The 16,207-nt window shown below is 33.1% G+C and overlaps 1 protein-coding gene across 4 annotated transcripts in view; it reads right to left on the reverse strand.

Annotated features, from left to right (window-relative positions):
* The window catches only part of NBEA (neurobeachin), a 355,376-nt gene that overhangs the window by 211,934 nt on the left and 127,235 nt on the right, over nt 1–16,207 (reverse strand). For all 4 annotated transcript variants that reach the window (XM_070942793.1, XM_070942796.1, XM_070942795.1 and 1 more), the window contains 3 exons: nt 14,971–15,097; nt 9,456–9,583; nt 1,299–1,360 (listed from right to left, as the gene is read on the reverse strand). In XM_070942793.1, the coding sequence (XP_070798894.1) occupies nt 1,299–1,360; nt 9,456–9,583; nt 14,971–15,097 (317 nt within the window). The remainder of the gene's footprint in view (nt 1–1,298; nt 1,361–9,455; nt 9,584–14,970; nt 15,098–16,207) is intronic.

Consider the following 16,207-nt stretch of genomic DNA (forward strand, 5'->3'; position numbering starts at 1 on the left):
CATTCCACTTTATCTCTGTGAGCTGCAGTTAAAACAAGGAGCAGGGAAGAATATATTGTATTAGTCCAGTCTAAGCATCTGCCTATGAACAGCTTGTGAGAGAATTCAATGGACTTAAATATTTGGGAGTTTCTTGAACCAAGGATTTAATTATTATATAACAAGTTTTAAAAGTTTTTTTGCAAGAGAAGTTTTGAAACTGAACCACAATGAACATTCCAAATACATACATCTTTTATTTAGATGTTTTTGACTGGGGAGGAAAAAGTCCTCCCCTCTTTTTCTTTTCCTCTCTCTCTCTCTCTCTCTCTCTCTCTCTCTCTCTCTCCCTCTCTCTTGATGTTTTGAAGAATCAGTTTGTGGATCAGCAAAATGTGAGTAAGCAAAGTATATTTCAGACTTAATTCTCATTTATGGCAGCACTGCACATGTTAACATCTGCAAATATATTATTATAATGTCGCTCTATAATTTAATAGCAAGCATACAGCTATTATGAATTTGCCATATTTCCAGGAATAAGCACTTTAAATATTATTTTATATTAAGTTTATTTAAGGGACTATAAAGAAGTATAAATAAAGTAACTTTATTCAAAAGCAGGTATTAAATTATTTGCAAAAATATACATATACCACATTAAAATGACAGCTGATATTTCATTTCAGAGTAATGTTTACCTTTTGATTTATTATCTATTAGAATAAAAACAGTCACATCTCCAGATTTATACTTTAGATAGTCATTTTTCCTGAACATGTTATGCTTGTCCTACACCAATTGACCCAACGATTCCCAACCATGCACATCATTTGTATTTATGTGCATGTCTGCAATGCGTTTTAGTCATATGCTTCTAATTGTCTATTATGTGATACATTTCTATTTATCAATATCAAAATTTTCAGATGTCATGCCTTATTTTAACTGGCTTTCACCGGCAATATTGTCAAAAAGGAATACAAACCAAATAATTAAATAAATTGATAATAATTGCTAATAAATTGCTGGCATCACACTATGTTGAATTTTCTGTTGTTGAGATCAGTTATAATTATTTAATTATGTATTAATTTGTTAAGGTTTTATCAATTGGATATCACCACATTTTCTTGAGGTCATATTCAATGCTTATTTAAACAAATAAAAATAAGGGTGTCTTTATAATGGAGTCACTCTATAAGTCTCAAATAGTTACTTTTTCAATATATAGGTGGAACTGCCTGTGCCTAATAATTATATTTCTCCAAAGGAAAAAAAATGAAAATAGTATTTGTAAAAACTAGGAATCACCTTACTTGTGAACAAAGAAGCATAACAAGTTCAACCACTGAGGTGCTTGATTTCATGCAAACCAGTCCTGTAAAAAAGTAAAAACAAGGATTAATTTTGCAAAGCACTAACTATAAGAGGCAGTGTTAAATTGCTCTTTTTGTCAAATAGTTACATAGGTCAGCTCTTGTAACATTTCAGTAGGATCTATCTAGCAAAGATTTCTCAGAATAATCTCCAATTATCTTAAATCAGAAACCATTTGTGACCCTATTATATGTGTTTTCCACTAAAGTCAACCTTGTATTATATGAAACATGGAAAGAGCTACAAACTGGCACTAAAGGAATTCTATGCATTTTAGAAATATGGAGCCATGTCATTTGCTCAATTTGACATACACACCGAAGAACAGATTATTTCTATATTGACTGACTGACTGACAGAATATCCCTATGTTGTTCTTTTATTTAAAGATTTTAGTATATAATGGAAGCGGAACCCTAGTGCCAAAGCAAACATTTAAATTTAAATTTCATACTATACAAGATTTCAAACCTTCAAGTTTCTTGAGGTGAATATTTAAAAATGCTTATTTTTTTTATTTTAAGAAAGTTCTGACATTTAGATATACCATCACACCCACCATCATTAATCGGAAATGAATAAATATTTCTGATTAATACAGAATAGCATTCATTTCTGAGCTGTTCAAATGCCCATACAAATATTTTCAGATGTATATATTTTTGCCTGGTTTTCCCAACTGCCTTGCAATGATTAAAATATGTGACTTTTAAGATTTTAAATTCATGTTATGCCCCATTCTGTCCTGGAGGTTTCACCAGTTTAAATACGATGCCATATCTTGAATTTTTTAAAAAAATGTTCTAATAATTAGGCTTATGCATCCTTTCCATTTGGCAGATACTGTAGAAGTACCATAGTTATTCCGACGAACACTTTACTTGCTTACTTTGCAGGTACAAATTCTATTTTAGCTAAATAGCATACAAAACAGAAAGTATTATACAGTATCCACTATATTTTTAAAATTATGTTCATGCTTCCCCCCCAGTTAATATAAATGTCTATTTATTGTATATTAAGTAGAAGAGAACAGTTTCCTTGTATACTACTGAATTTCCAATAGGGTAAACTTCTCTAATCTTGGACACTTTGTGGTTTATTTTACATAGAAAACTGCTGTCTTGTACAAAGACACACTACTTATATATACACACTTCTTATATTAGAGATTTTTCACACATTCTGGTAAAACTCCAGAGTTTGGGATTAAAAGCAACATAATGAAAGCTACAGGATATAAATAGTGCTCTGTTGATAAGTTTAAGAAGTCAAGAAACTGTAATATATTACTACTTAGCCAATTGCTTTTTGAACTACTAACAAACTTGCTATTTTCTTTATGCTATATGATAATTTTTTAAAAAAGAACTAGGTGCTGTGCTGTTGTAGTTTGCAAGACACCATGGGCTTTAAACTAATCACAACTGATATATATTAACTCTGAACCCCCGAACGATAGTTCAGAGCATTCATCTAAAGAACTATCTGGAGGGCACACGAGACAGGGGCAGCAACTCTTGTGAATTACAAGACAGAATTGTAATATCATCTGAGACTGAAGCTTTATAAAATTTAAAATGAAAAAACAAGAGAAACATCAGTCAGAGATGTCCCAAAGGTTCTTTTTCAAGAGGCAACTGGACTTTCTTGTTTTTCTTTGAGGATGTTTCATTTCTCATACAAGAAGCTTCTTCAGCTCTGACTGAAGAAGTGGGGAGCTGAAAGTCGGAGCTGAAGAAGCTTCTTGGATGAAAAGTGAAATGTCTTCAAAGAAAAACAAGAAAGTCCAGTTGCCTCTTGAAAAAGAACCTTTGGGACAACCATGACCTGGATGACCGAGAATCTCCAGAGACAAACAGTCAGAGATCTGGTTGAAAGAACACTGGGACAGTCTGATCCCCACTGCCCTCTCAATAAGTATACTTACTGGCTGAACTCCACAAATAGCAGGATTTGATAATCTAAGGCTCTACTGCTTTTTCTTCATAGAAAACAGAATAAATTAAAAGGGTGATTTAGGAGACGACCAGGCTGAGCCCGAAGGAGGGGACAAACACATCATCAGTCTCGAGTCCGTGCTCACAAGAGATCTAAGTTCCACCTTCACAAGAGATATAAGTTCTACCCTTATCTACCACCAATTCGCTTTGACTGTTAGTAACTCAGATTCTTGTAGGGAGTTAAACCTTGCAATAAATCCTTATATTCATTTGAACTGCCTGGGTTTCCTGATTTCCACATTTGACAGTCAATTTCATTTAAAGTTGTTCAGTTGATCTTCCCAAAATGGCCCAAATGAAATTGTTTTCCAGTTAAGTGTGATAAATCCATTCCCCAATGCCCTTCAATCCTCCTAGGGAAAGCCAATTTATCACTTCTCCACTCAGTCAGGTTTCTGCTGTTGTAAAAGAATGCAAGCTTGAACTTCAGAAGGCATATGCAATTGCCTGATTCTAAGTTTAAGTTTCCAATGGATCTGCTGCTTTCAAATCACATTCCTTTTGTGAATCTAATTTATCCAGAGCTGCATGCATCTGAATATTTTCCACAGTCATTATCATTTCATCAAACTTTTTAAAACAGCTTCCAAGACGCCTCCCCAAGATGCTGTTGAATGGCAGGAATATCTTTTTTCTGCTGATGAACTGCTCATTTTGTTTCGAATGCTGGTTCCCTGACAGTGCTGCTCCCTGTATTTGAATGGGAGCACTTAGGAAAGACCCAAGACAGCTTTTAGACAGCTATGAATCCACTTGAGAAGTGGTGTCTTGAAGATTCCAGTTCCCTGTGGGAGTGGTCAGAAAGTCATCCATCTTTTTTTTTGGCAGTTCATCTTCTTAAGCATGTCTGGGTTTTAACTTCACTTTTTTAATTTTATTTTTCTGTTTCATTCTGATTTTTATCTTTAAAACTTGAGCGGCTGACTGAATGCTGATATATTTTAAACCCCTCTTGGACATTATCTATTCTGTTTCTCTGGTTCTCTTGGATTTATATAGTTGTTTTGAATAACTTTTGGTTTTCCATGAGGAAATGCAGCATAGTGAAATGTGATGTTTTCATTTTATCTACATCTATATTGGACTCTCAACATAGAGTTTTTGCATTTTGTTAATTTGCAAGATATTTGGAGCTTATTTTTCTTTTTTCTAACTTCTAACATTTGATAACATTTTTTTTCAAAAGTTTTGCTTCCTGAAAAACTTTTCGTGATTATGACAGACTCCTTCAAACTGAACATGAATATAATTTCAGAATGATTGTATCATGTACCAATCTTGAAGTAGGAAATTAACTTGTAATGCAGTGGTGAAATCTGAGCCAGTTTGTTACTGATTTGTACCAAACACGCACTGTGCACGCTTGCGCAGTATGCGCCAAAAGGAGGCTTGGGAAGGTAAGTAGAACAGCTCGGGTGGGGGAATCAGCTGTGGCTCGTGATCTTGGGGTCCTTTTTAAAAACTTTTTTAAAGCATTGTTTACTACCTGTTTGGGCGAATAGGTAGTAAAAAATGCTTTTAAAAAGTAAAAAAAAAGTTTCCAACAATCACAGCTGTGCTGTGCAATTGTTGGAACCTTTTTAAAAACTCTTTTAAAGCATTTTTTTACTACCTATTCACCCAAACCAGTAGTAAAAAAATGCTTTAAAAGTTAAAAAAAAAAAGTTCTGACAATCAGCTGAGTGATGCGCAATCGTCAGACCCTTTTTTTGTTTTTTAAACTTTTAAAAGCACTTTTAAGTATCGGTTCGGCAAACCGGCCCTAACCAGTAGTATTTCACCCCTGCTGTAATGTCTGTACTGTAATGTATTTAATCACACAACGTTTTTGACAAGCTATATCTGTTCAGCTGGGCTAAAATATTTTACTGCTGATTGTGTCTGATGTATCTCACTGCAGTGCCCAACAACAGTCAGCCAGCAATGATAGATTCTATTGTCCTGATTCCATTTTTCCATTGTGGTAATAACCTGGTGAAATCTTTCACCATTCTTGTCACTAATTACACTTAGATTTTCAGGAAAGAAGTCTAAGTGTGAATGCAGAAAATTAATCTTCATTGACATACTGCATGGTCTGTACACTATTAGAAGTTTGTCAACCAGCTGAATGCAGTTTGATGCTGTGTGGTTGCCAAGAAAATTGTCAACATCCTTGAATACCTTCCAGGTGATTTTCTCTGGCTGCACTAACAGATCTTTAAACTGCTTGTCACTGATGATGTGTCTGATCTGTGAAGCAAGAAAAATGTCTTCCTTAATCTTGACATCAGTTATTCTTGGAAATATCTGTTTCAAATAACAAGAACCTTCACTTTTCTCTTTCATCGCTTTCACTTTTTTTTTTTTTCAAAAGACTGAATTTTTTTATGAAGCAAAGGCAAAAATATCTTGGTTGGGTCATCAAGTGGCTCAAGTGCCTTTTTTCTGTCCTGAAACCAAATTCTTTCAGCGTGGCCATTTCTTGTTAATGTAATGTGATTCTCGTCCATATTTGTCCCATTCACATACGTAACAAGAGTATTTGGCATATCCAAGCTGCATTCCAAGCAGTAGAGCACTACTTTTAATATTCCAGTTGTACTTGGTATACTGGATGTGCTTCAACAATAGTTCCATGTTTTTGTATTTTTCTTCCATGTGTGCAACTTAGCTAACAGGTACTAAAGAGTATACATTGCCATTGTGTAAAAACAGAAGATTTCTATAAAACGTTACATGATATGTTAAATTACAACTTATTTTCATGATTAGCAGCCAAAAATCTATAAGACACACCCCAAAATGTTCAGAAAGCAAACTTTGTTGTCAAGTGTAATTTAACTTGTCTCAATACTTAATTAAGCCAAATTCCTTTCCTCATTAATATAACATATTGGATTAATTTTATATATGACTTAAAGGAGCTATTTCTCATAAATCCCAAAGAATTGAAGTATGTATTTATGGGCAGTCCAAACCAAACCAATTTCTCATGATAAGAGGAAGACGACAAAAAGCAAAATGTGACACCAAGTGGCATATCTTTATTAAAGATATATGGAACAGGAAATACGTCACCAGTCAAACTTACAATTTAAGTCATCTGAATATACAGATCTTTTAACATATACAACTTGTGGACAGTGGTACATGTTTAACTGATATTAAGAACTGAAGTGTAAGAAGAAATATTATTCCAAAAAAAGTGTTTAGAAGATTGATGTATTTAGCTTTCTTATTTTATAGTTGAATTAATTATTCCCTCAGCTTTGATTATCTGTTAAGAAAATAGAATGTGCACACAGATTGTACATCTTGACTACAAGGCAACAAAAATCAAGTGTCGGTTTATCAATAGGTTTGTTAAATACCATACTATAAATAATGTTCTTTAAAAACCACTTGAGTTGAACAAAATATATTTAGAAGGTGAAAAAGTGCAATGCTGTTGAGATACTAGCCTGGCTGTTTAGGCTATTTAGCCAAAATGGAACACATTGAACCACCTAACTGAACAATTAATTGAACTTGGAATCTGTTACAAAAGGAGTATTCCCCTTCAAATTATCCACTTATAAATCAGATAGGAGTGAAAGTAATTTCTAATTTCCATGACATGCAAACAGTTCTGGCTTTTTTCTATAAAGAAAAAAAAATGATCTTAGGATTTCTGATGCTGGTGTGTGGCTGTGGAACAAGAATATAAAAAAATATTTGAAATATTTGTATAATTATTCATAACACAGTTGCTGTTTCTTTAGTCTAAGAAATATCAGCCCCTAATAAAAAATAGTTATCAAAATTAATAGAATTTTTTTTAATTTGATCTGCTGAGTGAAAAGACAGTGAGATGTAGCATAGCTCTCACATGTTAGATCAAGAAAAGAGTTTATGTGTGAATCTAATTTAGAGATCGCTCAATCTGAATCACATTTGAAAGATTTGTCATGGATGGGCTAGAGATTAAGGAAGGACAGAAGGAGAACAGACTATTGGGAAGAATGCTGGTAGAGATGAGAAAAAGGATACACATATATTTGTATATAATTATATTTGTATTTGTGTATTTATCATAATATTACCAGGAGAGACAGAGAATGACAACATCCCAAGGTCTTTATCTTTATTCATTTACATAAAGATTAAGAGCAGAAATAGTACTTTGAAACAACTCTGATGAATGAGTAGTATAAACCACTGTTCTTAAATGATACTTACATTACTTACATTATATACTTACATATACATGTAAGTATATAATACATGATATATGCATGGTATTTGTTATATATTTACCAAGCTATTTAAAATAATTGAGCATCTGTAGATATGTTACACGAAGCTTATAAGCAGAAGAGATAGATAGATAGATAGATAGATAGATAGATAGATAGATGGATGGATGGATGGATGGATGGATGGATGGATGGATGGAGGCAGGCAGGCAGGCAGGCAGGCAGGCAAGCAGGCAGGCAGGCAGGCAAGCAGGCAGGCAGGCAGGCAGGCAGGCAGGCAGTACTTTGTATCATTAATAAATAAATGAGTTGTATCAATCCTGTTTAAGGCACCAATGTGGGTTTATAAGTAGTATCTTAGGATTTTATATAAATTTATCCATTCATTTAGCAAGATCAATTACTATGTTGTAATATAACATACTATATATAAATCATATATTATGAAACTGAAAAATTAGATATCATATTTACTTATGTTATTGTTTTAAACAAAGGACATACTTTTCAACTACCTATATATCTTAATAGCTTATGTTTAAGAATAGCCTTTTCATTAGTCATCAAATATGCTACATATAGATTTGAAAAGATTCTTAACTCTCAAAGACTCTCTAATGTTATTGATCTTGCAACAATAAATCATATTTTTATGATCACATAATTAATTGTGTTCCAACACCCAAGTCATAAGTATTACTTGGAGTCAAAATCATATATGCCATGCTTCTGAATGTTGGGAATGCTTTTGACTCCATCTCTATAGACAAATATTGGGTTAGCCTCAAGTACACTGACATTGACATATGGATGTTTTTGCTTTTCAGCAGATTATATAACAATATTTAGGTGTAATCTAAATGGGGCATTTCCAACTATTCGTGAAAAAGGTATAAGAAAACTATAGCATTTTTATGCCCTTACTTTTCAATCTTTACAGCAACACTTTAGCAAAAAAGTAGATAAAGTGCACCAGCATCCTAATCAGCAAGCTGATTTAAACATTCCAGTGTTATTTATGCCAATGATATAGTCCTTCTATCTACAAATTTTATTGGCTTTAGGGGACTTTGAGGATGCTAGCTCATTACTATAGTGAAGAACATTTACACATTCATTACAAAAAAACCTAAAATAATATTTGCGCACAGACTGAAGTTGCACAAGTGAGACATCAATGGTTAATACCTAAGAGATAGAACAATAGTCAATAGCTCAGGTAGCATGTATCACAAATGAAAAGTATCATTGGAAAATTAAAACAAATTATTGCTTTCCTGTTTGGTCAAATCAGAGACCAAGTGACTTTCCCTTGGAGAACTTGGTCTATATCTCTTTTTTTTAGAGATTATCTAAATGAAGTAGGGTATATGCAAAATTAAGATTTTCTATGTTAACATTTGCAGTTCACTAGGGCACATAAAGTATATTCTATATTTCATATATGCCCATCTCTTTCTCTATGGATCAAGAGCAGTTGAGTGTTACCTTTATGCCATTATATTGCAGATTTGAAAAGAAACTCAGTTGAAATGCTATTGAAATTTCAGAACTATTTTATTCTGTCTTTTTTTTTATCAAGTAAAGATGAGCATCTCACCCACAATTTGGTAAAATTCCATTAAAATTTGCAGTGACAGAAAAAACACAAGATCTATACAAACTGTTATTGTTGGTTGTATGGATCAATTGTTATTGTTGATTGTGTGTGCTATATCAATATACCTTATTTTTTTGCATAGGAGTACATTAATTGTATGGATGTATGTATATGCTTAATCTGTTTGTGAACAGTTAATATAGTTGGCCTTTGACTATAATAAAAATTAGTTCAAAATATAAAGAAATAATAAAATAATTACTGAATATGTATTACCTTCTATTAGGAGCTCTTGCCCATGACTGCCCAACAACGTGCGAGACAGGAATGGGGCAAAATCCACAAAGATTTCCCGAAGAAGAGGAGCCACTTTTTCCAAAGCTCTTTCAAGTTTCGCAGTTATGCTGTTGAAAGCAAAGCATGGTAAGTGAGATAAACAAAGTTATCATAAAACAATCCTAGGTAGATAAAATAATTAGTAACATAATTTTAAAGTCTGCTTTAAATTGATTTTGACTCTTGGAGATTTCATGGAGATAGAGTTTTTTTGGCACAGTCTGGGTTTGTCACTGTGTAGTTCCTATTTAGTCCTCGGGTTAGAATGGCAATTGGGACTGGAATTTCTGTCACTGAGCTATGCTGTCATAAAGTGTGATGTCTTGTGACCACATTGCTTAGCAACAGCAATTCCAACAGTCCCAGTTGCTGTATATTAAGCCCAGAAGACCAGTCCTATTATAGGACTAAGGAATTGCCAGTATGGGGCCTGTCAATTTAAACTGTTAAAGACCTAGTCTGAGGATCTTCAGGTAAAAGTCCAAACTGTGACACACCCTCCTGATTCAAAAGTTCTTTATCCCTGGCAATGTGGCTGAGCCTATTGGTCTGGAACTTCTGTTGGAATCTGAAGCATGGCAGTTGTACTGTCCTGCTCTCCCTCCTTCTGCTTTCCTCACTCAATTTGTACGGCCAGTAGTATCACCATCTCCCTCATCTCAGCACCCAAAAGAGAAGTCTTTGGCATCCAGATGTGGTCACAAGTGTCTCCTGTTTCCTGTTAGTGTCACAAAATTTATCATGAGCATGCTGACTGTTCCCATCCAATATACCTCTTTAAATCTTGAAATGCTGTCAAAAGCTGCCCAGTTTAGCTGCCCTTTATTCTCAGTCAGCTCAGCAAATTCACATCGACCTCAGAAAGAGATCTTGACTGATGATTATTTAAATTAAGTAACAGTCAGTTCCTAAACAAGTAAGGCACTATGAGTAGCAGAAGGCTGGATTCTCACAGTGTGTTGATCATTCCCACATGGCAATCTGGATGACAGACTAGGGACCCTCAGCAATCACTGTTCTTCTACCATTTGTCCTTCTAAATATGTTGCCCATCATGCCCTACTGGATTTATAAAAATAAAAACCCTACCAAACATCGTTCATACCCAACTCAAAATCTGAAACTATAACCAAGAATGTCATCCTGCATGAACTATACTGGTTTCCAGTGTGTTTACAGGTGAAATTCAAGGTGCTGGTGGTTACCTTTAAACCCCTACATGGCTTGGAACCTGAGTACCCTAGGGATTGCTTTTTCCAAGAATCTTTACCCATCCAACCAGGCCAAGCAGAATCAGCATATTGCAAATTCTGTCAGCCAAAGTGTGTTGGCTGGTGCGGACGTGCAAGTTTTTTCTGCAGTAGCTTCTGATTTATGGAACATCCTCCTGTCAGAGTTCAGAATGGCCTCAAGGTCTATTAGCCTTTTGTAAGGATCTAAAAATCTGGGTATTTTATTTTATTTTATTTTATTTTATTTTATTTTATTTTATTTTATTTTATTTATTTTGTCAAGCATATATAAGATTACAGATACAAGTATAAACTTGACTATGAATACATGAAATGCATACGACTAAATGGGAACATTAGGACAGGGGCAGTAGGCACGTTGGTACGCTTACGCACGCCCTTTACAGACCTCTTAGGTCTGAATGTGTTAAGAGCCCATTTCCTGCCTATATTGCTAACTGGCCAAATATCCTGTTCTTGTGTAGGTTGAATTAGATGTTTTTAATTTTTTTTTACATGTTTTACATCTTTTATTATTTTAATTTTTTTTTAATTGTAACATATTTTCTGAATTTTAAGCCTCACAAATTTGCTGACTGAGATGGTCAGCCACACAAATTGAACGAAAAAACAAAGCAAAGCAAAGCAAAGCAAAGCAAAGCAAAGCAAAGCAAAGCAAAGCAAAGCAAAGCAAAGCAAAGCAAAGCAAAGCAAAACAAAACAAAACAAAACAAAACAAAACAAAACAAAACAAAACAAAACAAAACAAAAAACGCTTTGTTTAGGGATCATTCTATAAAACTGTTGGCATGCACTAGGCCTGATCACACACCTGTCTAACTAGGGGAAAGTCTATGGGCCCAGAGCTGATCGAGTGTGGTATAATGGTCCGGGCAGTAAGCAGCTGGGTCTGGCACATAAGAAAAGAAACATCTATTTTGTTCCAGGAGCCCAGAGATGAATTTCCTGAGGTACACGTTTGCCTGTTCCAGCACACACACAACCTGAGCCTCTCTAGACTAAGCTCCAAGGTTTCTTTCTTTCTTTCTGTGCTTGACAAGCTAGTTGTCAGCTTGAGAACCCCTAGACTGACATATTATATTATCAGTAGAAAGAAATTACATTGGTATAAATCTATCAAAATATTTGGATTAAGCAAATTGTAATAACAAGAATGTTTATGATATAATTCATTAGTTAATCTTTTTGATGCCTCAAGTCTCTGCTGTTTCTGTACAGATTTATATACCTACCATATCCAGACATCAGTTTGCAATTTTATATAGTCAAAGCAGTTAGAACCACTACTAAGAATACAGAGGTTCAAAACACAGACTGGGGAAAGGGAAGGGATTACAACTTTAGAGCACAGTTGGCTTATTTCTTTCATTAGACTATCAGTAAATTATAAGGATTAAATGAATTGTTAAATCAGTCAATGTTTAATGCAAGCTATCTAGGTGGTAAAAGAGGCATTCAAATTGCATTTCTCTACTGCATTTCCAAGGAAGCAGAGAAAACATTGATTTCTTACTTCCTCTTTTAAGATAATTTTCTGTTGTTTAATCTCATCCAAAAGCCTTGTGATACTACAGTATGTAGCTTTACAGGCGCACTGTTCCAAACTGCTTACAAGCTAGATTTTGTCCAAAACAGTTCAACCAACCATTTCCTTTCCTTATTTTCCTCAACAAAATGCTACTCTCCTCCTCAAAAGCTAAAAAATATATTAGCAATTCAACAGAGAGAACAAAGAAAAACCTCTACCCTTTGTAATTATTAGAACTCTCTCCTTGCCTTTCGGAGAGAGTTCCAATAATCAAAAGGTGGTAATGATCAGTGTAATATAGGTCAAAAGCACATTTATAACACTGGCCATTACAAGTATTTGATTTTTCTCTTATGGCATTTATTTCCTAGTAATGCTCTCACGAAATCATTCTGTCATTTTAACAAGAAGTGCCACAAGGCAGCCGTGAAGGAGAGTAGAAAGGATTATGCTGACTCCTGACATCCCACAGCAGATATTTTAAAAGGTTATGTATGTTCTTAATATAAATGTGACATTAAAAATTGAAGTTTTTCCCTAAAATTTTTCTTGTAGAAAAATGGTTTTCTACCCAGAGTATATTGCTCAACAGGTTTAAATAATCTCTGGAGATATGGAAAAAGCTTTTAGCAATAGAAAAATAGTATATATATTTTTTATTTTATTGTTTAAACTATGTGTAGATGCATTATAGAAACTGCAAGAAAATGAAAGTAATTTTATGAAAAATAATACTTTATATAAAATCCAACTTCTGAAACACTGGCAACTACAAAGAAACATCCCAAGACTAAAATCTTACACTGAATTCAATTGTCCTTTTTCAATCCAGAAATATGCCATGCTGTGAATCATGGAAGAGCTATACAACATTTCATCTTTTGTAATGTTAGCAAAAATATAGTTATAAAATTGCAAAACAAAAGTTAGTAAGGCACCTCATGAATAACTGAAAAACCCAGTCGTAAAGATGAGGCATTAGAAGTTAGAACAGAGTTGGAAAGAATGTTATATGTCTTCTAATCCAACTTCCTGTTCAAGCAGAGGATATTATACTATTTCAAATAAAGGACTATATAATCTCTTCTTCAAAACTCCAGTGACGGAGTATCCACAACTTTTGGAGGCCTGTTTTAAAAGGCATCAAGAAACAATAAACTTGGATATGCAATCCAATCATACTTTTGGCAAAGCTGAAATTCAGTTAAATAATAGCTGCTCTTTTACAACAACACTCAAAATAGCATGAAACAAGCAAAGGTTTAATATTATATCAGTGAAAAAGATGACAATCAGCTTATTCACATTATCCAAATTATATAAAAAAGAGAACAAATTCTATCTCTTTGCAATCTGATTATAAAGATCTAAATATCTCAATATAGATATAATTTACTGGATGTAAAAAACAATCTCCATTGTTTATGCACTACATCCCACAATTAAAGGTAAAAAATATGGTTATTTATTTTAGCTCAATCTCCTATGAATCAAGACATTATCCCTAATATTAAACAATTCTATGACAATATTTATCCAGTCTACTTTAATGCAGAAAATCCCATCACTGGTTGCCAATATATTCACCCTTCAGAAGGATTATCATCATAAGTAACCTTCTTCTTCTTCAATCCATATTTTTTGTCATAACTTTTACCCTCCTCCCATGTTCTGTCTCTGAAATATAGCCATACAAACAACCAGAGGGGAAATGTCAGATTGTGAGAAAGCAAAACATAAATAAAAGATATATCGTTTTAACTTGTTTAAAATTAAAATTGGATCAATTTCTTTTTTAAAGGACTATCTAATATATAATTAGTGATTCAGTGTTAAAAAAAAATTGTCAAACCGGACTCATCAAGAGAGAATACATGGCCAGATTACAATTTGATGAACGCCTCTTTGGTACTGTAAAACATAATTGTTTTTTCTTACTTCTATATCATTATAGCAATTAGGTTGCTGCTACTATAATTCAAATCATTTTTATAATTTTGAATGTATATTTCAGTAACTATTGATTATAAAAGGTTATAGGTAGATAGTTATACTTGAAATTATTTTTCCTCAGGAAATGGGTGAATCCTGTCTAAAAAAAAATAAAATCTCTTCTATAGTGTATGTTTTTTATTTCAAAAATTGCATTTATTTATTTTTTCAAATATTTATAGCCATTCATTTCATATATATGACTGTAGATGGCTTACAAACAATTAAAACAAATGTTTAAAAAAGATAAAAAAAAGAATAGAACAATTTTTAAAAACATTAAAAACTATCATAAAAAATAGCTGAGGTAATCAGATTTAACAATAGCATTCAATACAACCAATCTGTCAGCTATGCTACATTGCCATAGTGAGTTGCAAAACCATGTTTTCAGGTCTTTCAAAAGACCAGCAGGGTATTCTTATATTTACATTTATATATTTACATCAGCAATGTTCGCTATATGAGAAAATACCGAAGCAAAAATAGGATTATTAATATATTAATTATGGTTACATGGTTACATGTAACATGGTTATAGTCCATGTTTGTACTTCAGTGAGTTCCAAGATAGTACATTTTATTTCAAAAACCTAGAAGCCTTTGCAAAGATATTTGTTGCTTGCAAATTCTATGCCTTTCATTTTTTTTATCCACCTCCAGACTAATCAATAAAGTATACCTCATGTTTTCAGCTGAATCCTCTGGCATTGGTGCGACAGTTTGAACAGCAGGGAGATTCTTACTAGTAGCACCATTCACAAAACTAGATGATGACGATGATGATGAAGATCCTGAATCCACTGCACCTATCCACCAAAATAGAGCATATTCAGTCTGAAAAGTAATGCATCAACTTCACAGTAAATCATAATGCATCTATTTTGTATGCATAATAACTCTGGAGTGCTTTTAGTTTTAGACAACATTTCTCAGTTTCAAAGAACTGGCAACTAATAATTAAAAACTGAATTAACTAAATTAAAATAATTTATTCAGTCAGAAGATATTCCAAAATTCAGTTAAAGTCATTCATTCTTTTTTCTTAACTATACTCCAATATGCTATAGTACAGATATTTATTCTCAAGTACTCTCATGATTATGTATGAAAAAAACCCTGAGACCAAATTATTTAAATTATAGGAGAAAATCATCTAGAATATCTTGCCCATATCTAATTTACAATCCAACTGTTTAAAAAGTGTTATAACTATACTTCACAAATATATTTCATGCAGATACAAACATATATCCCTTTTGAACAAAATGTCAAACCCATTATGGTGATTTAAACAAACAGTAATTATAAAACTCAAGGCTAAGACATTATCTTCTTAAAAATTACCACATGAAAACAGCAATAAGTATTTCTAGTATCATCTAGTGTTAATGGAAATAAAAATGAACATGTGGAAGTATCTGATCTCCATAAACCAATAAGATGACATTTATACTCTTCAGTAAATTAGTCACTATTCTGAGTGTATCTCGTTAAAAATCCCAAAGAAATATTATAAACGGCATGTTCTGAGAAACATGTTCCAAATTACTATAAGCAGATGTTGGCATATGTTTGTGGCATATACAGTAGAAGAGATGAAAACAAAAATATGTTGCGTACAAATGATAGCATTTATACCAATGCAACCAGCATACAGAAAGCAATAAAATACAGCTATAACAAAATCTATGAGCAGTATCCTTGATCAGTTATCCTATTATTAAGCATTTGACCATGTTGGACAGTTTTTTTTTTTAAGAATATGGTCATTTCAGTAATCACTTCCACTAGGGAATTTTTCATAAAAGATTTTAAATATCTCTTCCAAGATATTTTAAATTAATGTCTAATCAGGTGGATTCTGTTTCTATGAACTAATTCTTTTTTAAAAAAAATCAACGACTGCTGACGAACAT

The sequence above is a fragment of the Pituophis catenifer genome, unplaced genomic scaffold (assembly GCF_029215685.1).
Source record: "Pituophis catenifer annectens isolate HBS135680 unplaced genomic scaffold, rPitCat1.0.hap2 SCAF_4, whole genome shotgun sequence".
NCBI lineage: Eukaryota > Metazoa > Chordata > Lepidosauria > Squamata > Colubridae > Pituophis > Pituophis catenifer.